A 27,689-nucleotide genomic window follows, 5' to 3' on the forward strand; every position below is an offset into this window, starting at 1 on the left:
AACTAACACAAAAACATGTCATCTACTCTAAGTAAGTTTATGTGGATGATTTGAAGCTGTTGATACGGGTTGTGACGTCATGGTAATCATGTTTATTTGACTTTGTAGGAATGCTTGCAGACTCAATAGATGACCGATTTTTCTGCAGGTCTGAAGCTACGAAATGTTGGACCAATTTCGTTCCTTTTTGGTAAAACTGCGCCCTCTACTGATAACTATTAGAAAGTGCATTGTAGGCACTGGACAGAAGGATATTCTCCCATACCTTGAATAAATATACCAAATTTTCACAATACAGCTGTAAACAAAAGTGTCTAAAAATAATCAATCAACTGCTATTTAATAAATAAAATTCACAATGATTCCTTCTGCCACTAAAATAATGTAAGCGACCATTTTGATTATTGATAGAGCTGGTTAAACAATCACACCGACTACATTGATCAAAATTTCACACTTTTCCCATTTTGATCCCATTTATGGTTATTTGTGTAATCTATTTAAAACCAAGGTTATTTTTGGTGAACATTACTGCTATTTCTTTTGGCATTTTATATGCTTCCAAAAATTTTAAGACACTTGGAAAAAGTATTTGTTAATAACAAATCTCTTTTTACTCTGTTTTCGACACAGATCAACAAACTAAGTTTAATATCAAACAGGGATAATCTCAGTACTAATAATCAGTTTTTGCCACTATGTGACAATTATGTGCCCCCATAAACCTAATAAATACTCCACTTGATACTATTCAATAACTGGAATATCACTAGTGGTATTTTGTCCCACTCTTCTTTGTAAAAATATTTTAATTTAGCAACAATGGAGGATTTCTTTAAGACAGAAAGCTGCATGTTTAAGGTGATTCAACAGCATAACAGCTGAATTTAAGACCAGACATTGACTAAACCCCTCAAAAACTGTATTCATTTTGTGTTTTTAGTCCGTTAGAGGTGGACCGCCGGTATATTTTCTTACTGTCCTGTTTCATAAATCAAGTTATCTTGACTTTAAGGTCAGAAGTTGTTAATGAGTTTTTCTTCTTCAGGGTTTTATGATTGAGTTAAAAATCCCAATTTTATCAAATCCTGTTTCTGACATGCTGTTAGTTGTATGTCCCAAAAGGACAAAAATCTTCTAAAATATTTTGTAAAAATGAGGTTAATAATAATAAAAAAAAGCATTAAATGTTTTGTTTTAAAAAGTATTTTTACTATTGGTTAAAAACTTGTAAGAATAGTTTTGGCCACAACATTTTCCAATTATGTCTTTAAAAAGTAAATGAAAATAGAAATGCATATAAATAGAACTCAATTAGATACAGCAGATAAATAAAAAAATAATGAATGGTAAAATATATGAATCTGGGGGAGATTAAACAGCTAATACGAGAAAACAAGTCATCTCCAACAATTGAAGCATTTTACAGGCATGTTATAAACATCTGACTGTTAAATATGTGAACAATTTGACCTTTTCTGGTCATTTTAACTACAAACTAAATATAACACAGGGTATAAAATGTATTTCAGAAAAATAAATAAATTTAAAAAATGAGGAAAAAAAGCTGTGTGCTTTAGTTATTAATATTTTGCCACATTACAACCACAAACAATGTACTTCATTTTGTTTTATTGGACAAATACAAAGTAATAGATCGTTGTGAAGTGAAATAACTTTTTCCTTTACACGTCTGCATGGGAATCTGTTACACGAATAAAAAGGTTTTCATTCGAGCAGGACAATTATGGTAATCCATAAAACAAAACCCCAATAAAACCCACCAATGTTTGTGGCTGTAACGTGGCAGAATGTGAAACGGCTGAATACTTTTCTAAGGCTCTGCGGTTGGAGTAAGCACAGGTTCTCAAGATGCTCTGATGTATTCGCCGACTCCAGTTCCCATCACCATGCATCCTCGTGTTAAAGCACCGCTGTAGGGGCTTTCCCACAGTGCTGCTGAAATCTCTAACCTCTTCTGTATTTTCATGGTATTTTGACTCCTTGGAGCGGCAGATTTCTACGTCAAGCACACAGCATGAGGTGAAGCTAACGCACATAATGTTCTCAGATTGCACACGGCCTTACACAATAGACACATATGTAGAATCTAAAGTGAGACACTTTGGAGTAAAAACCATCAGCACACACTGTGTTTTTCAGTCGTTCATCTTTTCAGTTGTGTTAGTATTGCTAACGTAAGTCTTAGAAAAAGGTTTAAACTTGCTGAATTCATATAAACTCGATGTTTCACATGTAATTCCTTCATTTATTTATCGGTCTTTATTGGGCTTCCCTTCATTTTTCTGTGTTTTTTTTAACCTTCATTGTTCACGAGAAGTTCCATATTAGTTTTAGCAGCGCTTCGAGCAGAGCTAACATTTGCTTGAGTCTAATCCTGGATCCTCCACCTTCCAGATGGCGACTTTCCCGTCGTGTTTGGCGGCTCCGCTGAGGACGTAGCGGTCCTCAGCTGAGCAGAGCGCCGTCACCTTGTCGATGTGGCCGTGGAGCTCCTTCAGAACCTCGTAGCGCTCCGTGCCCAGGATGTAAATCTTCCCCTTGGTAGAACCACGGCCCATACCCCCGACCCATACCTGGTCAGAGAGACAGAGAGAAGGAGCAGGTTACACTTTCCCTGTCCCAAATCACTGAAATATTATGCTGCTTCGAAATTATTTAATCAACTCATTGACCAGACTGGTATAGCTTTATTTGTAAATTTGGCTGAAGTGTTGTTTTGTTAGGCCACAAACTTCTACTAAACAGATTTGATACGATAAGATTCAGTGGTGAACTGGTTTAGAAATTATTTAGCTGACAGGACTCTTCCTGAAGAAACTACAACACCTCCACTTACAATACCAAACGGTGTTCCTCTAGGATATGTTACACCCTTCTTCATTTTCTATTTGGGGTGAAACTACTATCATACACTGATTTATATAGCAGTGTCCTTTTTAACCCTTTTAGTTCTTGGATCTGCACACACAACTCTAACTGACACACTTATAGTCCAAAAAACTCATCCAAAACACTCCTAACGAAATCCAAAATGTCACTGGGCTCCGTTCTCTTGGCCTCTCCAAAACTCTCTCCAGAGCCTCTCGCCTCTCCCCCCCGTACTTTTTCAAAAAACTTTTTCATTGGTTGTTTTAGAATTGCGGTGCATTTGAAGAAATCGGAAAAATTGGTGTCATATTGTATTCAAGCAAATGCAAAAAATGCAAACAAAATAATGGCGAAAATGATTGATCATAAATCTGGCTTTATTTGGAAGTATATAAAAAACTAAATCAATATAAAAACACTTCCATATTTTCCGAACTACAGAGCGCACCTTACTATAAGACGCATCTACAAAGTAAAAAAAAAAAAAGAAAACTGGAAACATACATATATAAGCTGCACCGGGCTATAAGCCTCTGGTATCAAAGTGTGGGGAAAAAGTAGCGACTTATAGTCCTAAAAATATGGTACTTTTATAAAGCTTGAGGTCCGTGCTGTCCAACCGACAGAGCGGGCATTGACCTTAGAGGGTTAATTTATGCTGTAGAGATAGATGCTTTTTATTACCTTTGTCACAATATGTGTGTTTGTGAATTAACCTGGTTTTTGACTTGAATCATGCAGTAGCATCCAGTGCAGTCCTGCAGCATCACGCGGTTGATAGGTCTGCTCGTGTTTTTAACGTGCCAAATATACACCTCTGCAGAGTCGACACACACACTCCAAAGCTCCTCGCTCTAATAGAAACACAGGAAAACACAGGGAGGAGGACGTCCAACATTTACACTCTTAAAATACACGAACACAGTAATAATAATAATAACAGACAGTCTGTCTGTGTGCTACCTCAGGTATCAGCAGAGCAGAGCTAAACGTGACTCTCTGTTGTTCGGGGAGATTTATATGTTGTTTTAATGTACCGTTCCTCCAGACCTCCATTATACCGTCCCTAGCGCCTTGAGAAAGGGAGAGAGAAAATACACAGTCAGTAATTTAGAAAAGAAGCCCATTCATGCTTCATTTGTCTTGCTTTATTGAGAAAAGAAACTCACAACACCAGAGAACTCCACCACAGCTGTAGACTGACTGCAGGCGATTGCAGGAGAGACGAAAATGTCTCTTCACCTACAAGGAGAGACGAGTAAATCCACAACATGTGGTGAAGTCAACCTGGGAAATATTTATTCATCCAGATTTTGACTGAGATGGGAAGCAACCGGCTGATTTTCCACTCACCTGTAGAGTCGAGACTTCCCACGCCACAACGGTTCCCTCCGCACTGCAGGAGTACGCCACCTTGCGGCTGAAGATTACAGCACACATTTCAAACATATATCCAGGATGCGTTTTTACAGAACTAACTGAACATGTGCATGTTTTAGAGAAATGTATGTTAGTAAATTAAATTTCAACACCTAAGATTAGAACAATCAAACTATCAGCCTCTGATGATGCTCTGGTGATAAATAATCAGTGATACATTTCAAAAGTAGAGAACTAGAAAAAAAAAATATTTAAAAGTTATAAATAAGGTGTTACCAGTATTTTTCGTTGTCCAGTGCAAGTCCTGTGACCTCTGCCCTGTGTTCAGTCAGCTGCCTATTACAGACCATGGACACCACACTGATGATGTAGATGACACAGTCCTCAGAACCCATCCAGACCTGGTCTCTGTCAACTCCCAGCATGCAGTTCTGAAAAAACACACAAACCTACATGATAAGCTTCAGGATTAATATAATTATTTATTTATTTCGTTCAGTCAAAAAAATATTTACTGTTTTAATACTGTCAGATTAATTGTAATAATATTCAATCTATTAAAGAAATTTGCGAGTTTTATGCAAATGTTTTATAACAAAATAACAAAAACAGAGTCAACATTTTAAAAAGTTAAGGAAAGCTCATTCACACAAGTACATATATTCTCCACTAGGTGGCATGAGTGTTTAAAAAAGATACACCTCAGTTTAATTGTTTTCTTTCAAAGAGACAGCGGTAGAATATTAAAGTCCTAAGGAGATACGTCTCTCTGTTTCTGGTGAATGTTTACATAAGATAAGATAAGATAAGATAAGATAAGATTTATTTGTCATTGTCATCAACAGATTACAACGAGATTGAGATTTGCTCGACTCGAGTTAAGATGCAGGTTATGTGTATATACGTAATATACCAAGATAAAGAAATGAATAGTACAAAATGAGAAATAAACTTAGACATCAGAAGATGGTTGCAGCGCCTGGAGGTGTCGCAACAGAATTTACATTTATAACAAAGTGGTGTCAAGAGCAGAAGTTCTTATGCCTTTGAATTTAGTGCCATGATTGCCATCGGGTAAAAACTGTTTTTTACGCGATTTGTCCTGGTTTTTATTGCTCTGTATCTCTTGCCTGATGGCAGCAGCTGGAAGAGACCATGGCCAGGGTGTGAAGAGTCATTTAAAATGTCCAAAACTTTCTTGTGGAGCCTGGAAGTGTAAATCTGTTCCATAGTGGGGAGGGGGCAGCCTATGGTTCTCTCTGCTGCCCTAACAACCCTCTGGAGCGCCTTCTTGTCCGCGGATGTGCTACTGCCGTACCAGACACACAGACCGTACGTGAGCACACTCTCTATGGAGCAGTGATAGAAGGCCTGCAGCAGGTCTGAGGGGAGACGGTTCTTCTTGAGTATTCTCAGAAAGTACAGTCTCTGCTGTGCCTTCTTCAACAGCTCCTTGGTGTTGGTGCTCCAGGTTAGCTTGTCCTCCAACTCTATGCCCAGAAACCTGAACACTGGGACCCTCTCCACACAGGTCCCACTGATGGTGAGAGGCTGGATGTCCGTTTTGTTCTTCCTGAAGTTGATCATTGTTTTGGAGGTGTTGAGGAGCAGGTTATTGACTTTGCACCACTCTGACAGCCGCTTCACCTCATCCCTGTACTCCAGCTCCCCCTTCCCGCCTGAGATGAGACCAACAACAGTCGTGTCATCTGCAAACTTTATGATCTTGTTACTGAGGTGGTTGGAGACACAGTCATGAGTGTAGAGGGTGTAGAGAAGTGGGCTGAGCACGCAACCCTGTGGCGATCCGGTGTTCAGGCTCAGAGCAGTGGAGGTGTGGGGGCCCAGTCTGACCCTCTGGGAGCGACCTGTTAGGAAGTCCAGGATCCAACTGCAGGTGGCTGATGGGAGCCCAAGGTTTGCTAGCTTGGACACCAGACGTTGGGGAAGTATAGTATTAAATGCTGAGCTGAAGTCCACGAAGAGCATTCTGACGTAGCTCCCCTGCTTCTCGAAGTGGGTCAGGGCAGTATGAAGTGCTGTGGATACAGCGTCCTCTGTGGACCTCTTTGCTTTGTAGGCAAATTGGAGAGGGTCCAGCTCAGCAGGCAGGCCAGCGAGGATGTGACTCCGCACCAGTCTCTCGAAGCACTTCATGATGATTGGTGTGAGTGCCACTGGGCGGTAGTCATTCAGGGTGTTGATGTTGGTTCTTTTCGGCAGGGGGACAATGGTAGAGGACTTTAGGCAGGGAGGGACAGTGCCTTGAGACAGGGACTGGTTAAAAATCTTTGCGAAGATTCCAGCCAGTTGGTCTGCACAGTCTTTAAGCACCCGTCCCGACACACCGTCAGGTCCCGCAGCCTTCCTTGGGTTCACCTTCCTCATCACCTGCCTCACCTCACACTCCTCTACTGTGAGAGCAGAGCTGCTGTGGACAGGCAGCTGTGATGGAGCTGTGGTAGGTGTCGCCTCAAAGCGGGCAAAGAAGATATTCATCTCCTCTGCCAGGGAAGTGGTTCCCTCCGTGCATGGCTGGTTGCTGGATTTGTAGTTTGTGATGTGCTGAACACCCTGCCACACCTGCCTGGTGTTGTTGCTCCTGAGCTGCTTCTCTATTCTCCCTCTATATGATGCCTTAGCTTGGCAGATGCCTCTTCTCAGGTTGGCTCTGGCAGAACTGTAGAGTGCTTTGTCCCCAGACCTGAAAGCAGCGTTCCTGGCTTTCAAGAGGCCCTGGACCTCCTTAGTCATCCAGGGTTTCCTATTCGTATAGATCCTGATGAGTCTGTTCCTGGTGACATTGTCCGTGCAGAACCTGATGTAGTCCAAGACTGCTGAGGTGTAGTTCTCCAGGTCCTGATGTGCAAAAACCTCCCAGTCAGTTCTCTGGAAGCAGTCCTGTAGTTGGTGAGAGGCATCCTCAGGCCAGATGGTGACAGTCCGGGTTGTACTGGGGACACGTTTCCGCAGGGGAGTGTCAGTAGCAGGGACATGTGATCAGACTGGCCAAGGTGTGCTAAGGGTTTAGCCCTGTATGCCTGTCTGATGTTTGTGTACAGCTTGTCCAGAGTTTTATCACCCCTGGTTATGCACTTTACGTGTTGATGGAATTTGGGGAGGACTGATTTCAGATCAGCATGATTAAAGTCCCCAGACACGATGTGAACAGCCTCGGGGTACTTGTTCTGGTTGTTGCTGATAGTATCATGCAGGAGTCCCACGGCCGAGCTAGCGTTAGCATCCGGTGCTATGTAAACCGCAGTGAGTAGAATGGCGTTAAACTCACGTGGGAGGTATCGGGGTCTGCATTTAATTGTGAAGAACTCCACTTGCATGTTAACAGTGTTAACAATGTTAACATGCAAGTTACTGCAAGCAGAAAAAGAAAATGAAAGGAAAAAAGGCAGAGGGGCAAAATTGCTTCATCTGTATCTGATTTCAGTGGCATGTGTGATGGATAACAGCTGAACCTGTCTGGCTCCGGAGTCAAATATTTTTGATTACCAGAAGCCTTCTTTTTTTTACTGGCCTCACTCATCACTGGTTTTCCTAAGGCTACACAGCAGTTCAGTCCCAGTTCTATGAGTTCCTCTTTGCATTGTGATTGGAATTGCTCCTACTTTCACTAGCGATTATACCTCTGAAGATGATAGTTCCCTATCAATTCAGTTTACTTATAATTCATTGGATAGTTCTTAATCCAATTTCAGCAATTTCCTTAGATATTTTCTTTGCTTGATGCATACCAATCTTCCCAAAATAGATTAACATATTCTTTACGACCACAACGTCCGTCTAATAAATTAGAACTTCTTCCCTGAAACAGTTGGGATTAAACAAGTGGTTTTATTGCATACAATGATTCCATCATAAAAATAGATTGGCATCATTTGAATGACCTGCAGAGTCTGGACAGTGATTCTTGTCCAAAATCAGTGTCTGATCCCACTGATGAGCTTTTGAAAGACTGGAGAAAAATGTCCACAAACACTCCTAAACATTCTGAAAAAGCTTTCCCAGATGAGTTTAAGCTGCTGCATCTGCAAAGTGAGTCCCAGCATCACATTAAACCGATGGATTAAAAATGGGATGTCACTCCACTTTACATGTCTGTGAGGGCAGATGAGACAACACTGTGGTAATATAGTGTAGCACGGATGATAATCTGTTTCTTTAGTTTGGTTTTATATACAGTAGTACCAAATCAGGTATAGAGAGCTTGGAATAATTACTCAAACATTTAATCCCAACAAATCCATATCCTGACTTTGAAACAAGATTTTATTGAGAATGACTACATTCTCAAACAAAGAGTAGAGAGGATACAGTAGTACAACCCCATTTTATTTGTTGTAATGAACATTAATATTTAAAAAACAACAAAAAAACCACACACATATAGATAATTTGAAATTGGCAGCTGTAGTCAGAATACATTTAAAATGTTACACTGTTAAGCAGAGTCAAAAGGTGTGTCTGTCCCAAACATCAGCACTGAAAAACAATATCCGCTATGACTAAAGACAGCTTACGCTCTTTGACAGAAAACAGAGGGTGTGATTTCTTTTGTTTTTAAGAAGCTTTTCTGTAAAAAGAAAAAAAAAAACTGTCAACTGGAAAATCACCAGAAGTTTTAATAACCAGCATGCTGCTGGTTTCTCTTACCAGTCTTGCATTTCCAACTTGGCAGGTTTGTATGAGGGACCAGCTGGATGCATCATAGACCATCACCTTCCCTCCACCCACAGACACCCATAACTGACCTGAAACACACACAAGCAGCATTTATCAGTTATTTTTTGATGAAAAAAAAATAAAAAAAAACTTTCACCAAAGACACTTATTAGAAACTTTGCTTTCTGACCAGAAGATGCACAGAGTTATAAAACCCACACACGAATGAGGTAAAGATGTTTCCTGCAACTGCACCAGATTCTGTTTAGGTGTGACCATTATATAGTTTGAGTCAAAACCCTTCATGCTCTGCAGTATTCTTGAGCAGACTGACTCCACCCTGCCTTGATCTAACGGTCACATTTTTTCCTACATATTCACTGTTGCTGGAATAAAAAAAAAAGAAAGAGAGAGAGAGCAACATCCTGCATTTCATAAGGGGAGCAGAGAGAGAAACGTACACACTGAAAGAAGGGAGTGGTGAGGAATGAGGGGGTGAGAAAACTGGTCTTGGGCCAGAAACTCAATTCAGTGACCTATATTCAAGCGGGAGAGGCTAGCTCAGGGAGACAGACGTGAATAGCTAGATGTGTTCTTTTCAGCAAAGAGAAGGCTGCCACAGAGGGGCTGTGTTTGTCATTCACATGAGTGTATTTGAGTTGGTGGTAGGTCCGTTACCAGCTTGTTTCTGAGTGGCCCCAGATGGCTGCAAACTAAAGGCCACAGCTTTTGTTGTTCGTTTTTAGCCTTCCTCAACCGTATAGCAACAGTGCACCACCCACAAAGACAACAACAAAAAAGGTCACAAGTCATGTTTAATGGTCAACAGAGGTTTAGATTGACCAGTAAAGGTTTACCAGAAGAATAGGTTTCTAAACATCTGCACAAAAATGCCAGAGGAGCTCGCAAACAAACCAGAAGTGATGAAAAAGCAATAAGAATTATCTAAAATCAGCTGAAATGTGAAGCGTTGTAAGACAGACACAGAGGTCAAGTTCCAGAATAAAAAAGCTGGAAAAACGGAACAGCTGCCAAGAATCTAGTAAAATCTTTAAATATAATCAGAAAAACCTCATATGTTTGAGTTTCTAAGCTAATGTTGCTACAAGACACTTCACATTTTTTGTTTCTTTAAGACATTATGAATCTGAGCGCACATCCAGCAGACGACTGGTTCCTCAGGGCTCCGTTCTTGGGACACTTTTCTGTGTTACGACACATGCTGGCCACACACATTTAAATATTTTCTTGTTAACAAATGAGTCTCTATCAATTATTACCTTAATAGTAATATAATATATAGATATGTGGGAATTTTCTTTAATCTAATGTAAATAATTGTCTGTATGCTCCTCATTTCCCAAATACTTTTAGGAAACAAGACACACAAAAACTACTGCTTACTCCTACTTGTAAAACATTTTTTCCTAGTTTATATCATTATCTGTTCATAAGTTTCAGCTTGTATTTTATTTTTTTTAGTTTAATGAGTGTTCTTTTAATAGATTTATTGTGTTAATATATTTTTCTCTGAATTACCTGGTGTGAATAGTGTTAGCAATAGCCCAACAATGTCTAATAATTTCCCCCTGTTTTCCTCTGTCTAAAAATGAATCTGAAATAACTCATGTCAATGTCACTCTCAGGCTTGCAGAGTTTCCTGCTGGTCTGCAAAGGAAGACATTTATATTTAGTTTGCAGTGGAGTCAAAAAAAACTCCAAGGTGAGTTTAGAGCAGCAATTCTCAAATGGCCCATTACCTTTTATGGATTTTTTTTTTAGATTAGACTCTGATTCAAATGGCTGAATCACCACCTCTGCATCCCAAAGTTATGGAAAAACATATAGACCTTTTAATTTAAATCAGTTGTCATGGATCAGGGAAACATGAAGAACATGCAGGGAAGAGGCTCATGAGGATTGTGACTTAAAAATGTGTGTGTTAAGAAACATACTCAAACATTTATGGGCTGAAATATAGTCTTGTCCAAAAACTTTAGCTTAAATTGACAATAACTAAGTACTTTTGAAAAGTCCTTAAATGGAAGCTTCCTTTAAATTCAGTATTTTCACAATATTCAATGAATTAGACAAATTTCTTTCAGTTTAGCACTTTCCCGAAAAGGGAGACCGGACGAGGAGGAAGTGCTGCTGGAAAATTTAATGTGCACATACACGCTTTTCCCGTTAATGTAAGAGCTGATTGTAAACCAAAGGTTAACTGCATAATCAGTAATTGTTAATTGTGTCAGTCAGTGGGGGTGGGTGCCACAATGCAATGTAGAATTACAAAACACTTCTACTGCTGAAAAACAACCAATCAAAAGCCAGACTTCGTTGTGGACCAATCAGATACCAGAGGAACCTGACACCTGTCACCACAGTGTCAACAGGAATGCTGTAGCAACTGCTCAGTTACAGGATTTGCTCAGGAGGTGTGCGTGTGTGTGTGTGTGTGGGTGTGTGTGCGTGCGTGCGTGTATTGGGGTGTGTGTGTGTGTGTACCTGGAGTGTACAACAACACATCTACAGCCTGGGGTACGGCAAATTCCACTGATGGGTTTATTTTATGCTTCAGCGTCTCTGAAGTTGTGCTGGGAACCATCATCTGAGCTGGAGACGCATAAAACAGAAGTAATTAACCTTTAATGGGATGACTACATGGTGATGCAACAGGAAGCTCTTCCATGCACCAATTACTCTTCCAAAAAAAAACTTTCAGATGACGCATTACGTGATAAAGCTTCTATGAGCAGAGGGTTTAGCAAAAAAGATTTTAAAAAATGCAATAATAATAAAACAAAAGCAAACACAGTAGCGGGGGATGGAGAAAGAGTTATCTCACCTTCTAGACTCATGCGGTCAAAGTAAGCGAGTTTAGAAGCAGCATAGATGGCTTTACTGCTCTGAAGGCTGCCCACTACAGCGTCCATCAACAGGGCATTGGTCAGAGCCTGTTGCATATATTGTGGATCCTGGAGACAAAGATATTTTAGATGTAATGAGTAAGAATAAACAAACAAACAAAAAAAACTTAATTTACCTGCTGTTTGTACATATTTAAGAAGAAAGAATGAAACTAAACAATTAAAAACTTGATCTAACAGAGATAGAAGGACTTCACAATGTTTAAAAAAAATTTATGATTGAATATTGCAATATGTTTTATTACTATTGACCCACATTTTTCACATTTTTTCTTTAAACCACACAATGTCCCCGCCACCTTCTGCATGCTTTCACATCTCAGCTATTGTCATCCATGTCAAATGTAAACAGCAAGAACGGTGAGAGTAGCATGCAAACTGTGAATGCATGGCACTTGAAACATAAGAGTGAACTAAATAAATCCATTTTGAGATTGCACACATTTATATGGTAACTATGACTGTAACTTAGTATATTGCACATCTCTAAATGATAGTACACAATTCGCTAATAGTTTATTTTTCCTTTTTAGTTTTTTCAACTTAAAAAAGAAATCGTTGTTTACAACATCAGATCTCTGGTATCTGGGATTCTAGTTATTAATGTTTGGATATTAAAATTGGCCAAACAAAACGGCAACTCCTGTTTGCCAAGATTAATTTAAGACATCGGGATACATTTTAAATTGTGACAAAAGTGGGTTGTACACCAACTTTAATCCATATTAAGCTCACTTCTCAGAATATGTAATTCAGGATATATGATGTAATATAGTTTTGGTTTAAGAAATCATGTATCAAATATGTTTTGCCAACTCATTTAAATTTCTATCACACTGTTGTGTGTTTGCCTAGAGTTTCAGAGATGCAAGGATATATGCTACATTTGACAAATACTGCTCCAGCTTTGCCACAATCTAACTTTATCAAGGCTACTTTTAATCAGCCCTTACATAAGCATTGTTTGTTATAGGCCACTCTGGTGCATCCAAGTGAAAATTCTCACCTAAAAGTATAATACTTAGAAATACAACTTACACTCCCTTGTCTAAGATGTGCAAAACTTTTCTAATACTGACTTTTTTTTGTTAAATTATTTCTAATTGTCTAATGTCTTTTGTTGGCTGATTAGTTACAAGAGTTTTTTAATTAGTGCTGCTTGTAAAACATAAAAACACTGTCATGTGTATTAATGATCACCTTGCTAACTGTGCACAGTACTAATAAGAAGAACTGAGATTTTTCAATTCAGGTGGAGAGTTAACAGACGAAAGAAATTGAAAATGTGTGTTTCAGCTACGATGTCCAGTTTCAAAAAGGGAAACCTCCTCCTACTACAGCACGCATATTTTTGGTCATCTGCGCCTGACAGAATTTCAGCCACGCCCACACAGGTCACTGCAGTTCATGTGTGTGTACATGTGCACACACACTGAGATAAAAAACAAGGTAGTAAAGGTGACAAATAACTCAATAATTGATCTTGATAGGGTGTTACATTGCCCACTTTCATTCTTCTACAGAGTTTTGTAATATTGACAGTTACACTTACCCACCCCCTCCTAGATGAAAGCTTTACCTTGTGTCGGTCAGCTATTGATCGTCCTGCCCACATCTCCTTGACCATCAGACTCCACAGCTCAGTTTCCGTTTTCAGGTTCGCCTCGAATGTCTCCTTCCTTCCATGAACACGGATCTTCAGGCTGGGGATGCGTAGAACCAGGAAGGGAGCAGAGGACACCCTCACTTCCTGTCAACGAAGAATTGCTGTCATCTTTTTTAATTCTTACTCACTGGCTCGTGTTGTTTATTCTCAGTTTTTCCTCTCACCTCTAAATCTCGATATTGTGCCACCTCCACGTATCCCGGTCGTCCGTCGGTCAGCAAGAAAAGCCGCCGCTGAGTCATGGCGATCTTCCCCACACCACGACTTGTTTTGACAGAGGATGACAGCTTGAAGACACATTCGGTAGCATCAATGTGCTCCAGCACAGATGCCGGCAGACACACCTTAAAAATAAATTTAAAAAAAAATTATACAGTCATTACATCCAGGAGAAAAAAAGGCAAAGAAAATCCATCATGAAATTTTTCTAATCAAGTCTTTAAAAAAAAATCCTGGAACTTTTTCTCATTCTGTTTCACTGAAACTATTGACCCTTTTATTTTATTGGGATTTCAAACAATAAACCAACAAAGTGATGAATAACTGTGGAAGAGAAGAAAAATGACAGTTGCAATTGGATGCACTGTATGTTTGGGAATATACAGTATACATCCATGCCGCTGTTTTCAGATTTGCATTTTTAGAAAAATGATTAAGCCGTATATCCTTTACAACTATGCACCACCTCGTGTTGGTATTTCAGATAAAATGAAATAAAGCTTGTGGTTGCAATGTGACAGAATGTACAAGAAAAGAGCATGTGGTGTAAATATCTACACAGGAACCTGCAATCGCCAATGTAATATTTAATATTTAAAAGAAAAGTCTTCAAAGAGATTTTATACAAGTTCTCAGAGACTACTAGAAATATCTAATGAACTCAAACACTCAATATTTTCTATTTTGCTTTTTTAAGTGATAAACGAGGGAAAATATTAATCTAATCATCCATCTAATTGTCAAATTGCACACGAAGGATCTAGAACTTATATAAAACAAATGGGCAAACATTATTTTCACATTTAAATAGAACATTTGCATTTATTTAGGGAAAAATCTGGCCATATTTATTAACCTTTATGCAAACTGCTGTTGTTCCTCCATGACTCGAGCTATTAGGGACATGAAAATAGCATGAAGTAAATACCATCTGATAAAAGCTGTATAATGCAAGAGGAAAATAAGGGAGACGAAGCAACCTGCTGTCTGCATTGCCAGTCTCATATGTTGAGCATTCTGCACTAGAAGTTAAAGCACTTTTCATTTATTCAATCAAAAACTTAACTGCGAATCAATCAATCAGTAAATAATTTATGTACCACAAGCAATGACTAAGCAATCTGATCCTACTTCAGTCAATGCATCTTATCTTGTAACAAATCAGTAAAATGGATGAAACATCCTGCTGTCTTTAACAATTTGCAGCCATGCGTCACAAATATCTCCATCTTCTATTCATTTGGAAACATCACCGCCAACCTGATTCCTCCCTGATAAAGACAGACATTGTTCTCTAAAATATTTTGAGTGTCTCACTCTTGCTTGTACCTAGAGGTCACTGTCAGGAAGCATGTTTCTCTATCTCTGAAATCATTTCTGTGTTTGCTGTTTTAGCGTCTGCAGACAAGAACAAACACTACGTGACGGAAAAATAGGAGCGGGCTGCTCGCGTCAGCTGGACTTGATGGGCATGTTTGTATGTATTTAGTGAATGCAGAGCAGAAAGAAAGCAGAGACCTCATGCAGAACAAGTGAAAAATAAATTGCTTGGGAATTTCTCCTAACATTTACTCACACATTAAAAAAACAAAAAAAATAACGCACACATTTCCGTAATTGACAAATTAAAATATTTTCTACAAAGTTCTCTCCTGTTGCAGGTATGGATATCAACACATTTAATTTTTGGTACACACCTCTTGAGCCTCGGCCTCAGTGTCCTTCCAGATGGTGTAAAACACCCTGAATAAGTCTGGACCAACCTGCTTCTGGTGACCTGCAGTGTACACACACACGCACGCGCACCCCCCCACACACACACACACAAAATTACACTGGTTGAATACTGAGCTGAGCCACATTTTGTTTTTCTTAAATCTGCCGACAGAGCAGTCTTATTTGAAGAGCTCTGTTGCACACAAACATGCCCAACCATCTGGTTGGAGGCTAAGATTTGTTTTTCTTTCTCTTTTAGGCTGTTTGATGTGCCAGCAAGCCTGCAGAGTGAGCAGCTGGAGCCGGCCTTCAGCACCACATCAACACAGCAGCTGTGTGTGCTCTCATCCACCGAGACACAACCATGTAATTTTTAGCCGTATGGGACAAGTCAAGTAAACTTAATTTAATCCTGTACATCCTTTGCTGAGTTAAAAGTACTAATTAAGCAGCTTAGTGCCACCACTTAAATGCAGACAGCATGGGATCACTGATGATGCAAACTGAGAATCTGACAACTTTCAGATTTTTAAAGACATCGTCACCCTTTAATTTTTACCGTAAGTCCCTACTACCTACTTCCATAGATGTCTGAGAGTGTTTCCAAACAATCCAATAATTAAAAAAAAACTTGATTATCTATGAAATGTGAGGTTAAAAATAGAGAGCAGAGAAAAAAGGTTGGATCGCATGTCTGGAAAACTCTGCCATAAATAAAAAATTTTAAGCACACTTTTCTTGTTTTTCACAACTTTGCAAATACATTGTGAAGAAAATGGTGTGCATTTTATGACGAGACAGGATTCCCCAGCAACTGACAGACACATCAATCTTGGTAATATAATTTGTTACAAACAGCAACAATATGAATATTAAATGAATAAGTTTGATTGCATAATTAGAAAAGTAAGTTTCACATCAACAAACTACCTTCATCCAAGGAAAAAAACCTTAAACAGAAATACATTAGCAAACATGACAACCAATGAGATAGAAAAGAGAGCAGCTCTCACTCTAACCCGTCATCTTTCTTTCACTGGATTGAAAGGCATAATCAAGAACTTCAATGTTGGAAAAAATCTTAAATATTCTAAGATAAAGTAGAGCTACATTCAAGTGTTATTCAAGTTAGTCCCATGTGGAAACATTTGCAGAATGTGTAAAACATGCACACAAATGCTAAAGTAGAACAAAGCTTATCTAAGGCCTCGGTTTAATCTGAAAATGTATGTGACAAACTCTTCAGACGGGGCAAGTCAATCATTAACCCAAGAAATAAATGTTTGCCTGAAAAGGCGGAAGAAAGGGCACAGCAGAAAGATTCCTGCAGACAATAGTTAAAAGCAAGTAGTCCAAAACCTTGGAGTTTATTAAACAACCATAAACTAAAGTACAAACTAGCAATAAACAATGTGTCCCTCATTAACTGTAATCAAGCCAAACACACATGTAAAAAAGTACAATAAAAATTTCCTCCTTACCTACGGTTAGAGCATCAAACAGTCTGTGAATAGTTCCTTGGTCTTTTACGATGCCAGACTCCTGGACACATTTCACAAACTCCTCCAAGTGCATGTATTTTTTCGGCAGCTGGAAACGCTTTACTGCTGCGTCTTCCTGTCCTGTGCCCTGGGTCGCACGCTCCCGTTCCTGTTCCCTCTTCAGCCGACTGATTAGGCGTTTGATCTCTGGCCTTCTGTCCACCTGCAAAGACAATTTTGATATTCAATACTGAGGTGTTGCTGTCCATGTCACTGTTAGCCACTGGTAATACAATACAATGAAATAAGCCCATTCCAAAACTTTTTGTCTAATTTGGTGCATTACAAGCACAAACCTCAATGCTTTTTACTTAAATATTATGCGATAGAGGGAAAAGGAAAAAGGTGGATTATTTTAAAAAGACATTTAAATATATAAATCACAAACAACTGGTGTAGATTTGCTATTTACACCCCTTTTAGTTCTCCTTAATAATTATGCGCTACCTTGTGTTTATCTATCACACATGTTGGTGTAATGTGATTAAAAATGGGCAGGAATGTATGTGTAATGTACATGTCGCATTTAAACCTCAGCAGTAGTTTTAGTTTCTAGATTCAATAATAAAAAAAAAAAGTGGAGTTGGTCTGAACTGACCTGTACCCGCTCAACATCTGGCAGGGAGTCTATTAAAGAGTTAACCATCTGTGAAGGGAAGATTTCAGCGTCGGTCTTATAAAGACTATGAAAATCCTCTAATGCATCCAGACGCCTGTTGGACACAGTGTTCACCAAACCCCGGAGGTAATGGTATCTGCACACAGAAGAACAGACTGGATAAGCTACACATAAACCGTAACAGGATTTAATTGATCATCTAGAGCCCTTTAGAAAATCTACTAAGGGGTTCTGAAATCTTGAAAAGCAGCTAATTAATTCACAGTGCCTGAAATGCAAACAAAAACAAAGACCATGAGGACATAATGATAAAATCTTCATGACTCATGAGCTATAACCTGTTCTTCAAGAAGCAGGCTTTGTACTAAATAAAGATACAGAGGAAAATCCAGCAGAAATGCAGATCTGGCTTTTTTTATTTCTTTAAGGACTCTAGCAGTCAGAAGCTGGGGCAGGAATGAGCTAACCAGAAAAATTACATAATCAAAGGGGTAATTGCCGCATTTTATTTGCATTACTTCAGTGCTGAATCATATAATTGTTCTTCAGTTAGTGTCAGCAAAAAATTACATTTGAACAATCTGGTCAGGTGAAACTATAAACCCTCTCTGTCATTTCGGCAGATACCTGGCCAGGAGCGCAGATTCATCAGGTGGTGTCGCAGTAATAGCCTTCCCCAGTGAGGCTACCATGTCAGAGTAATAGTTCTGAACATAATGATAGGCTAATGGTGGCGGGAACTCTGGGAGACGGAACACCTTCAGAGGTTTCTGAAGAAACTTCAACCCTAGAGAGAAAAATATGTATTCAGGAATGAGATCATATTCAAATGATTCTCAGTTCAGTCACCAGTACTGACCACTATCGGGACCAATCTTCCGAATGGAGAATAGTCTGTTTGCGTTCAACGTGACTGATTCATTAATGGGTTGGTCGAGATTCGGCAGACTGGCTCCCAGCCGCTTGCTCAGTTTGCGATCAGGGCCAGCTCTGGACAGCTCAGACATCGGAGGGCGGCGTGGAGATTCTGTCATTGCACGATTCCTGCAAAGAACACAGTCGGGAAGAGGATTTTGTTTGACAGTGAGAGAAAGTAGTTTGACCAAGTTTCAGAAACTTTAGGTACAAATATTTAAACCATGACTGTGCCACATCAAATGTCACTCAAGAAAGCCAGTGCTCAGTAGGAAAAAGGGATTGTGTAATCTCCCAATATGCTTGGCAATGGCAAATCATCACCAATGTCAGCTATAAAACTTAGAATTGGGACAGTTTTGGTTTGGGGATTCTTTGGGATTTTAGGGTCCAAACTCATGTAGAAGAAAATTAAGATGAAACAGAGAAATCAGCTGGTGACCAGAAACATGTTTGGCCCCTAACTGGTTACCAGCCATTCAGAAACTAAAAAGCAATCGTTTTCCACTCACTGAGCACAGAACACCAGAGGATTAACAGATCACAACACCAACCTTTGTATGAATTTTATTATTAAATTAAGAAAAAGTGAAAATGATTTTACAAATCAGTCAGGTACTTAAAATGAAGTCGGAGGTATGGTTTCTTTAGCCCTCTAGAGAGTGAGATTTCCAATGGAAAACAGGAAGGCTCAACAGAGAACAGCCAAGTTGCTGTCTTATTTATTTTATATAATTTTTCAACCTCGATCTATCAAAATGTTGGATTTGGAAAAGTTGGCAGCATTTCAGAGATCACAAAGTTGAGGAGACAACAGGGGTGTCGAACTCCAGTCCGCAAGGGCCGGTGTCTTTTAGACGTGCCTCTGCTGCACCACCTGAATATAATAATTAGTATTAGAAATATTAGAACTGATCTACACAAGGAGGAGGTAATTAAGCCATTTCATTCCAGTATTTTGTACCTGTGGCCCATCTAAAAACTGCAGGACAGCGGCCCTTGAGGACTGGAGTTTGACACCTGTGATCTACATTCTCGAGTAAATCCACACAGAGCCTGATGTTTTGTAACGTTAATCGTGACAATTAAAAAAAAGCTAGACAGTTTAACGTGTGAAATTTGCAAATATATTTTTTGCTTCAGAATATTAGTACTATCTTCTTCTTCTTTGACTTATAATATATCAATAAATGACTACTTTACACAGTTGGGCAAGAAAAAAAATATTAAAATGTTCTTTTTTTTATTGTATTAAAGAAATATAAATCAGTCAATGAAAATCTTAAACTTTTCATCTTTTAGATAGAGAAGGGACAAGAGGTGTAATAACTGATATTTATAGTAACTGAATGGGATTGAAAACACACATAAAAAAATAAAAATATTCCCAGAAATTGTGTTAAATAAAATAATCAGCACTTTTATCACTGCCCCTCAGCAGTGACATCATGCCAGCGACATACCTGTGTGCATGGCTTCGTGTCATCTGCTCCATGCGGCTGAAGGAATCTCTTTTCCGGTTTAGCCTGTCCCGCAGGAATGAGTGAAAGATGTGCGTCTCCAACACCTGAGAACAATTCCAGCAGAGTCAGTCACAGTCTCAGGTCTGTGTGTGACAGAGAGTACATCTTAGTTTAACAATGGTCGACAATTACCTTTCTGTAAAACAGCTGGTCGTCTGGCTCCCTTGTTCTAAGAAACTCCTCACTATTAAAAACTCTGTGTTCATGGTTTAAGAAGTCCTGGACCCCTCTGATAAAAAAACAAGGTGCCAGAGAGTAAGACTTTCTGATTTTTTAACCTGTTCAGTATTTTAATCTTTCGGTGGATCCTCACCTGAAGATGTTGACCACTAGTTCCAGGGCGATGTTTTGGATCTGGGAGTTGAGTTTCTGCTGCCAGCCTCTACGCTGGGAGCGAAGGGTGTTAACATCTGTGCCTGTTCCAAGGTGGCACAGCTCCAAATCGTACTGAAGCTGTAAGCTCTCTGCCCTGGAGAACCCAAAGCACAAACAAATTTAGTCTAGTATGGGGATTATATCCACCATCGACTCTTCTAATTTAAAAGTCTTCAGGATGTAACCTCGACTTAAACTCTGATTCAGATTTGACTTCTGTTATTAAACTATTTTTAGCACAAGTAACTTCTGACTAAAGAACTATGAGCACATGATGAAGTACCGGTAAACTGGCCTATAAAATAACAGGTTTGGGAGCATCTCAGTCATTCAATAGATCAGCAAAGCAAAGACAAACTAAATGTTCTTTATGATGTGCATAATTTTCAAAACTTCAAACCTTTAGGGAAATATTTTGTTCATTTAGTTTCCAAATGCTCAGACAGCAGTTTAACGATGGTATATTGACACTTTCTACCTAGCTTGAATTTTGTCCTCATTACAAACACAAACTGCAGATCTAGAGTCTTTTGAGTTATGCTTCTACCAGCTGTGCACATCCAGAAGCTGAAACTTTTTTGTTGATTCATCTTCATAAAAACATCTCAGGCTATGTCAGCTGGGTGAAAAGCATCTGCGAACACCGGCTTCCAAGTCCCGGCACATATTGTCAACTGGATTTAAGCCTAAACTTTGACTAGGTCATTCTAACCCATGTAAAAATGTAAAACATTTACGCAAATAAATTTCATTCAATAACTAAATAAAACAGCACTACAGCAATACTTTTCGATTGGGTTCATGTGCGTTACCTTGAAATAAAGCACTCTGCTGCAGCCAGAGGTAATGCAGGAAGATCGACAGCTTCAGACCACGATGTCTGAATAAAGCCATCATCCACATTCACAAGGATTAGGTCCTCTGTCTCCTAAATCCAGAGATAAACACATGTAAAACATAGCACAGTTTAACAGAGAAAGGCTCAGTCTGCAGAAAAGAAAGCTTCTGTGAAAATGTGAGCTGAGCTTCAATGAGACAATGAATAAAGATGAAGACAGCTGAGAACAAGCAGCCATTGTTGAACTCCATATATGAGTTTAATAATGACAAATCAGACACTATACTAATTATAAAACCTCACATTTTTTGTGAGATGCGGATTTTACAGCATAGAACCAATAATTCTTTAGTTTGCATCTGTGGTTTTAATTTAACTTATTTAGTAAATTACTGGTAAGCAAAATTTAAGCAATAAACTGTGGTGTTATACTTACAGCAGCAATCTCTTCAAAGTGATTAATGTGACAACCCATCAGGAAAGCAGTCGGCGCCATAAGAAAGTCCAGCATTCCTCGGGCCAAGACAGGAACGTAGGGCTGTTGCCAGGACAGCGGCTAAGAGCAAGAAGCAGGAAGAGATAAACTAAAGGATATTGTTTTTAACTCTTTTTTTGATTAATATAATTAAAAAAAAAACCACTAACCTGCAGGTACAGCAACAAACTCTCTGCCACCAGAGTCAGTCTGGCCCAGTCTGAGGAGAAAAAGACAATCCTCTGCTCTTGCAGAAGGCAGGAAAGCACCTGGAAGACGCAGCAATGGGAAAACTTAAGTCTGTTCTAGAATAGCATTTTTACAGACTTCATGCTCTCCTGTGTGCTGTGTCTGTGAAATAACCACCTGGAGCAGAGCTGTGTGAGTGAAACAGAGAAGAGGAAGGTGAAGGTTGATGTCCACAAGGGGACTGTCCGGATCGTCTCTGGACGGGAGAACCACTTGAAGGGGACGAAGACTGAAAGACTGACAAACACATTTTAATGTTTAGATCTATTATAATGTGGTGTAGAAAGAAAGTAGAATTTAGTACAGAAGATGCACAGAAAGGCAGGAATATATTCTGACCACATGCAGCTGTCCAGGAGGTGGTAAGGGAACGAGGGACAGCTTGGCTGAAAACTCCCTGATTGTTTCTTCAAGATCAGCTTGTCTCGCAGTACGCAACTGGACCAGCAGACTGGCAATGATGAGAAAGAAGCATTATTACAAATAATAGATAACTAGAGATATACTAAGCTGTTAAGGGTTGATGTTATATTTTTTCTTTAGCATCTTATACTAGCTATTGGAGAGAGTTCCATTAGATCTGACATAATTATTTTCAGTTAAATCATGATCAAAAGCAATATATTTACAAAATTATGTTACCATGACAAGCAGTCTTTCAGGGCATTGTAGTAGGGAAACTTTGAAATGATGCACACAGCAAAAGGAGCAAACAGACGACACTTGGGTGCATTCCATCTGTGGCCATTTTGGAAGACACTTTCCTGAACAGACTGTTAAGGTAAAAGAGGATCAGAAATAAAACTCTGAATTTATCATATTCAATGTTTTACTGATCAAGCTCCATGCGTGTTAGTACCTGCACAGCTCTGTAGTATTGGACAACAACTCCATGGCTTCTATTACCAAACAGGTCGGTAAAAACCAAGAAGTGATAAGTGTCATCTTTCTGCTCACTGGCTAGCTGAAGACCATCTAATCAAAAAACAAGAGGTACCAAATAAAACACAAACACTGATAATCTAAGCTGTAAGAGGTATTAAAAAAACAATTAAAAGTGAACACAGCTGGTGCACAAACAAGCTGCATTAGATATGACCCAAATATTTGCACTAAATTGTGCTTCTGTATATAAATTAGTATATAAATGCTTTTACCAGGGAAACAGAGCTGAGGCAAAGCGATGAGGTCCAGATCCTTCGGAACACTGATGTCCTCCGTTGTCGGCGATGCTTCGCGACGACTGCTTGAATCTCCATTAGACACGCCCTCCGCAGCACGATCTCGCCTCTTCTGCAGGTTACAGAAAAAATGGCTATTGGCTCGAATTATTTTTATTTCATTTTTAATAAATTAGTTAATGAAGCAAACCTTTTTAATGAAACTTCTTCTCCTCTGCACACGGCTGAAAGCTGGACCAATGACGTGGTTCGAGTTGGCCTCTATGGAAACAAACGGCGGAGCATGGACCTGCAGTACCTCAGGATCCAGCAGGGGGAGCTCACTTGACTTTGTGCGCTGGAAGGGATTGCAAAATCGTATTACTTGTCGTAGATGTATGATAAGGATAAGTCATTATGTTTTTATAAACAAAAACTTAATGATGCAGTTTGGAAATCCAAAAAAACTGATAACATTTTTCGTCTCACTTCATTTTTGTGCATACATACTTGCTGTAACTCTCGAAGCTTATCGCTGGGAGCTCCTACCACTACACAGGCCTCCAGGAGCCCAGATGGGAGCTCCGCCATCACATCAGAGTTCACACACTCCTAGAAACACACACACACACAGCACACTTACATACACTTGGAGACATTTTGATGAGAATGCATCACTAATAATGTAATATTTTTGCATTGCTTGAATACAAATTGTCCTTGAAAATCTGCATGACATGTTAATCCAGAGTATTTAAAAATAGAACACAGATAAAATATCCTGCATCTGTTTTCATATTTGTTATGAAAACAGTTTTGAAATTGATAGCTCACCTTTTACATTATGACAAACCAAACAGAAGAAGGTAAAGCTGCCATGATGGCTAATTGATCACTCTTAATAAAAATAAGACTCCTTCAAAGACTTCTACATAAGACAAAAACAGCTGCACTGATTAATATTTGCAAAACATAACACGCATCTATTAAAAACTGTCAACACCTTTTTTTCTCATGAATTACATGCAGCATTGCATCCACAGAGCAGATGTGTCACAGGGTTACCCACTGGTGCATTAAACCAAGTGTCTCATCAGAGGAATCGAAACCACAAACGCTACCAAATTACCGTAACTGAACCTCTTTTAGAGGAGTTTTTAGATTCTCTGGCACTGGTGTTCTTTTCATATGGGTCATATTTAACATCACTGGTAACATAAATCATCATTGACACTCCTTGTAAAAGAAACTATTTATATTTTATAGCAGTATAATAAGCTTTTTAATAGAAGAATTTACGATTGGTTTTGTTACTGTAGGACCATTACAATCAAAGGTTTTGTTGTCCCCGTTCTTCCTAAACACACAAGAATGACCAATTTTGAGCATTCTTTAAAAAACTGCAGATTTTTATTCAAAGCATGGACGATGCCTAGCAAAGCGTCCAGGGTTTTTGGAAAATAAAAATGTCCATACCATAACAGATCCTCTATCATACTAAACATTGGGAATGAGGTCCTTTTTCAAAGCTTCATTCTTGCTTTAACACCAAATCCACATGAAAACATCTTTGCCTCATCTAATGAACGTCTAAATTCTGATTAAGTTAAAATTCCAATAGAATTTATCCAAATCCACGTTTATGTCCATGTCAGGAAGATGAACATGGTTTCTTTCCAGGCCTCGTTTGTCACAGTTCCAGTTGTTTTATACTTTTAAATTTTTGCTCCAAATGTTGAAAGTTCACTTTAAGTCAGTCAAGACCATGGACAAGATTGCCTTACTTCAACTAGAATTTCTTGTGTCTTCCCCCATTTTGAAGCTAAGAGGCCTCTGCGTAAAATGCTATTTATACCTCACTAGAAGATGAAGTCATGAGTTATTTATTAAAGATTCTAGAGACTCGGACCAACTGGGCAAACACTTTCAAATAATAATTTTCCCTTCAACATACCTTAGATATGAAAGGCTCTAACTGACCTCAATAAATTCTGAAAATACTTATTCAAAGAAAAATAAATGTATTTTGTGTGATTTAGGGTGTGAGGGGGAAATGGTTTGTTTAAATGTATGAAAGTATTTGCAGGAAGTAGAAAGTAGGAAGTAGGAAAAGTAAACTGATAACATGTTGGTACAAAATGGGGCTATGAATTGGTAAAAGGGCATACTGACCTGGAGGCACCTTTACTATGACAGTGACAACTTTTGAGGCTTTTCCAGAATGTATTGGTCATTTAGTTGATGAAAATCTTCTTTACTAATGTTCATTAAATTTTTCATATTTACTGTGATTTGTTGTGATGTTTCTCCTTTTCAAATTTCTCTATTTTAGAAAAACATGCCTGTTTTACATTGGATCTTAGTGCAACTAGCAAAAAGGAACAAATTATACATTATAAAAATGCTACAATTACTTTTATTTTCCAGGAAATGAGATGGGCGCCATTAAAAGCTTTAGGGGTTATTTTCTGTTCCTTCACAAAGGATTTTTTTTTTACAACCACTAAATAAATGTTTTGAATTAAAAGAGGGACTTTTCTAAAAATGCCAGCCATGATGGTGCTATAGCAAAAAATTCAAGCTTTATTTGCAGGTTTTTACCATCTTCCAGGATGGGAAAATTATGTGAAAAGCACTATATTTAAACACAGAAAAACATATCCTGTAAGTCTGCTAGCATACCACAGGCCATCTGTGAACATCTGACATGCATTAGCTGCAACTAAAGGCTCAAACTGAGAAGTTTAATATATTAGCCTTCTTTTCGTCGTATTAAAAATTCCTTCTCTCAAATCTTTTATTCATGTCTTGCTGGTTTTCCTTTAGGTTTCTACTTGTATTTTTCTTCCTAATGCCAATCACTTCATTTCTATCATTATTCTTATTTCAACATACTGTCTGTTTCACCTTTGTCATGCATACCCTCTTTAAGTCTTCGGGTCATACAGCCTCTGACTAACAACCCTGCTGTGTCATGGAAAAGAAACATCACTTAAGTCATTTATGGACCTGAAACCCCCTCATTAAGTAAACTTTGAAAGTTGCAATAGTGGCAATGATTATTTGCACATTGAAATAATTTCCCTATACAGGTAAAGGAAGTTTACTAATGAAAACATAAAGGGGGAACTTTAAAGAAAGGCACACTGAGCACTTGCACAGTAAAGGAACTGCATTTTTCCTCAATCAACATGCTTGCACTGAGCACAAACTGATAAACAATACCTGGGACTTGAATTTAGTGTTCACCTTTGAGAGGCAACTCTACACTGTTCAAGTCGTTCAACACGTTCTACCTCATATCTGTCAGAGACCAGTGACAAAGGTATATATTGCGATTTTTCCCCCTTTTTGGTTTATAAGCAAACTTGAAAAATAAACACTGGCTGAACAATAGACTGCCTTTTTGACAGTCTGATAAAAGTCACATAATGAGTTTTTTCTAAGTTTTCTGATCCTCAGGAGAGTTAACAACTTATCCCAAAAACTGGTATCACATTTCCCCCCCGTTTTTACAGCAATAATTTTTGTAAATAAAAACAATAACATATATTGAATATATTGAACAGTTAGTTTCCTTACTTTTTTAAATGATAAAAGTGTCCAACTCTGAATTTATAAGCGACCTCATAACTTCCTGACACACAGGAATAAGGTGACCTCTTAAAAACGAGTGACATGCCCTTTTAGTAGACACTAGACAAAGCTTTAATAGATTTTTACTGGCTAATGAGGGAAAACTAACTTCATGATGTCTCCTAGTGACTAACGCAAAGGAGAAGTACCAGAAAAGGGCTTATTTATATGTTTAGGTTTCAAAACAATGTCCTTTAAAAAAAACAAAACGTGCATATTATAAAAGCAGAAACTCCCTTTGGCCTCTCTAGTTCTCTGTATTGTTTGAGAAACATATGGGTCCATTAGCCAAATCGTTTAACTAAAATACAATTTTCAAACAAACAAAACAAATTAAACCAGAAAGTACCAACAGGTTAACAGTTTTCTGCAATTACCCCACCTAAACAATTATCACAGTATGAACTCTGAGAAAATAAAAGCGAGACGTGAGTTCAGACAGACCAAGTCATATTGAAAAAAAAAAGTGACAAACCTTATATTACTCGGTCATTTCCACTGGGTTCGGTTCCGACATTCGGTTAGCTCGCCAACACGGCCATTGTTCGCGGTCACAAAGCCGTTTAAAAACTCCACAAACTTTACTGTACGCAGTGATTCAAAACTCACAGACACTCACACTGGTTTACCGCTGATTTGTTAAACTTGGCAGCGACACGACCCTGCTGGTTTCCTGTGCTCTGTCAAAATAAAAGCTTAGCTCCCAGTAAGACAGATGACTTTATACGTTTTGAAATGTCGCCACCTACTGCATTTTTAAGGTACTGCATGTTTATTATTTACGCTCATTCAAACTTATACTGTATATGTGCTACATAGTAGCTTCAATTTTGTTCTAGTTTTTTCCGGTTTACTTTAGTTAGGGAGGTAAGTTATTGCCA

At 38.7% G+C, this 27,689-nt stretch overlaps 1 protein-coding gene across 2 annotated transcripts; it reads right to left on the bottom strand.

Annotated features, from left to right (window-relative positions):
• Positions 1 to 524: 524 nt before the first annotated feature.
• Positions 525 to 27,467, bottom strand: dennd3a (DENN/MADD domain containing 3a). Of its 2 annotated transcripts, none has more exons than XM_032581509.1 (30): positions 27,284 to 27,467; positions 23,683 to 23,784; positions 23,384 to 23,530; positions 23,170 to 23,305; positions 22,872 to 22,987; positions 22,655 to 22,785; positions 22,352 to 22,463; positions 22,130 to 22,249; positions 21,934 to 22,032; positions 21,725 to 21,844; positions 21,263 to 21,378; positions 20,389 to 20,544; positions 20,208 to 20,304; positions 20,016 to 20,119; positions 18,497 to 18,681; positions 18,265 to 18,424; positions 17,617 to 17,773; positions 16,959 to 17,181; positions 15,459 to 15,538; positions 13,707 to 13,886; positions 13,456 to 13,626; positions 11,795 to 11,924; positions 11,455 to 11,562; positions 8,941 to 9,038; positions 4,549 to 4,703; positions 4,246 to 4,312; positions 4,062 to 4,134; positions 3,856 to 3,965; positions 3,609 to 3,746; positions 525 to 2,597 (listed from the first exon to the last, which is right to left on the bottom strand). In XM_032581509.1, the coding sequence occupies exons 2-30, from the start codon at positions 23,761 to 23,763 to the stop codon at positions 2,376 to 2,378; spliced, it is 3,792 nt and encodes a 1,263-aa protein (XP_032437400.1). In that variant the 5' UTR covers positions 23,764 to 23,784; positions 27,284 to 27,467; the 3' UTR covers positions 525 to 2,375. The 2 variants fall into 2 exon arrangements, with proteins under 2 accessions (XP_032437400.1, XP_032437399.1); XM_032581508.1 differs by having other exon boundaries at positions 4,549 to 4,721.
• Positions 27,468 to 27,689: the final 222 nt, after the last annotated feature.

This window comes from Xiphophorus hellerii, chromosome 13, assembly GCF_003331165.1.
Source record: "Xiphophorus hellerii strain 12219 chromosome 13, Xiphophorus_hellerii-4.1, whole genome shotgun sequence".
NCBI classification, from domain to species: domain Eukaryota; kingdom Metazoa; phylum Chordata; class Actinopteri; order Cyprinodontiformes; family Poeciliidae; genus Xiphophorus; species Xiphophorus hellerii.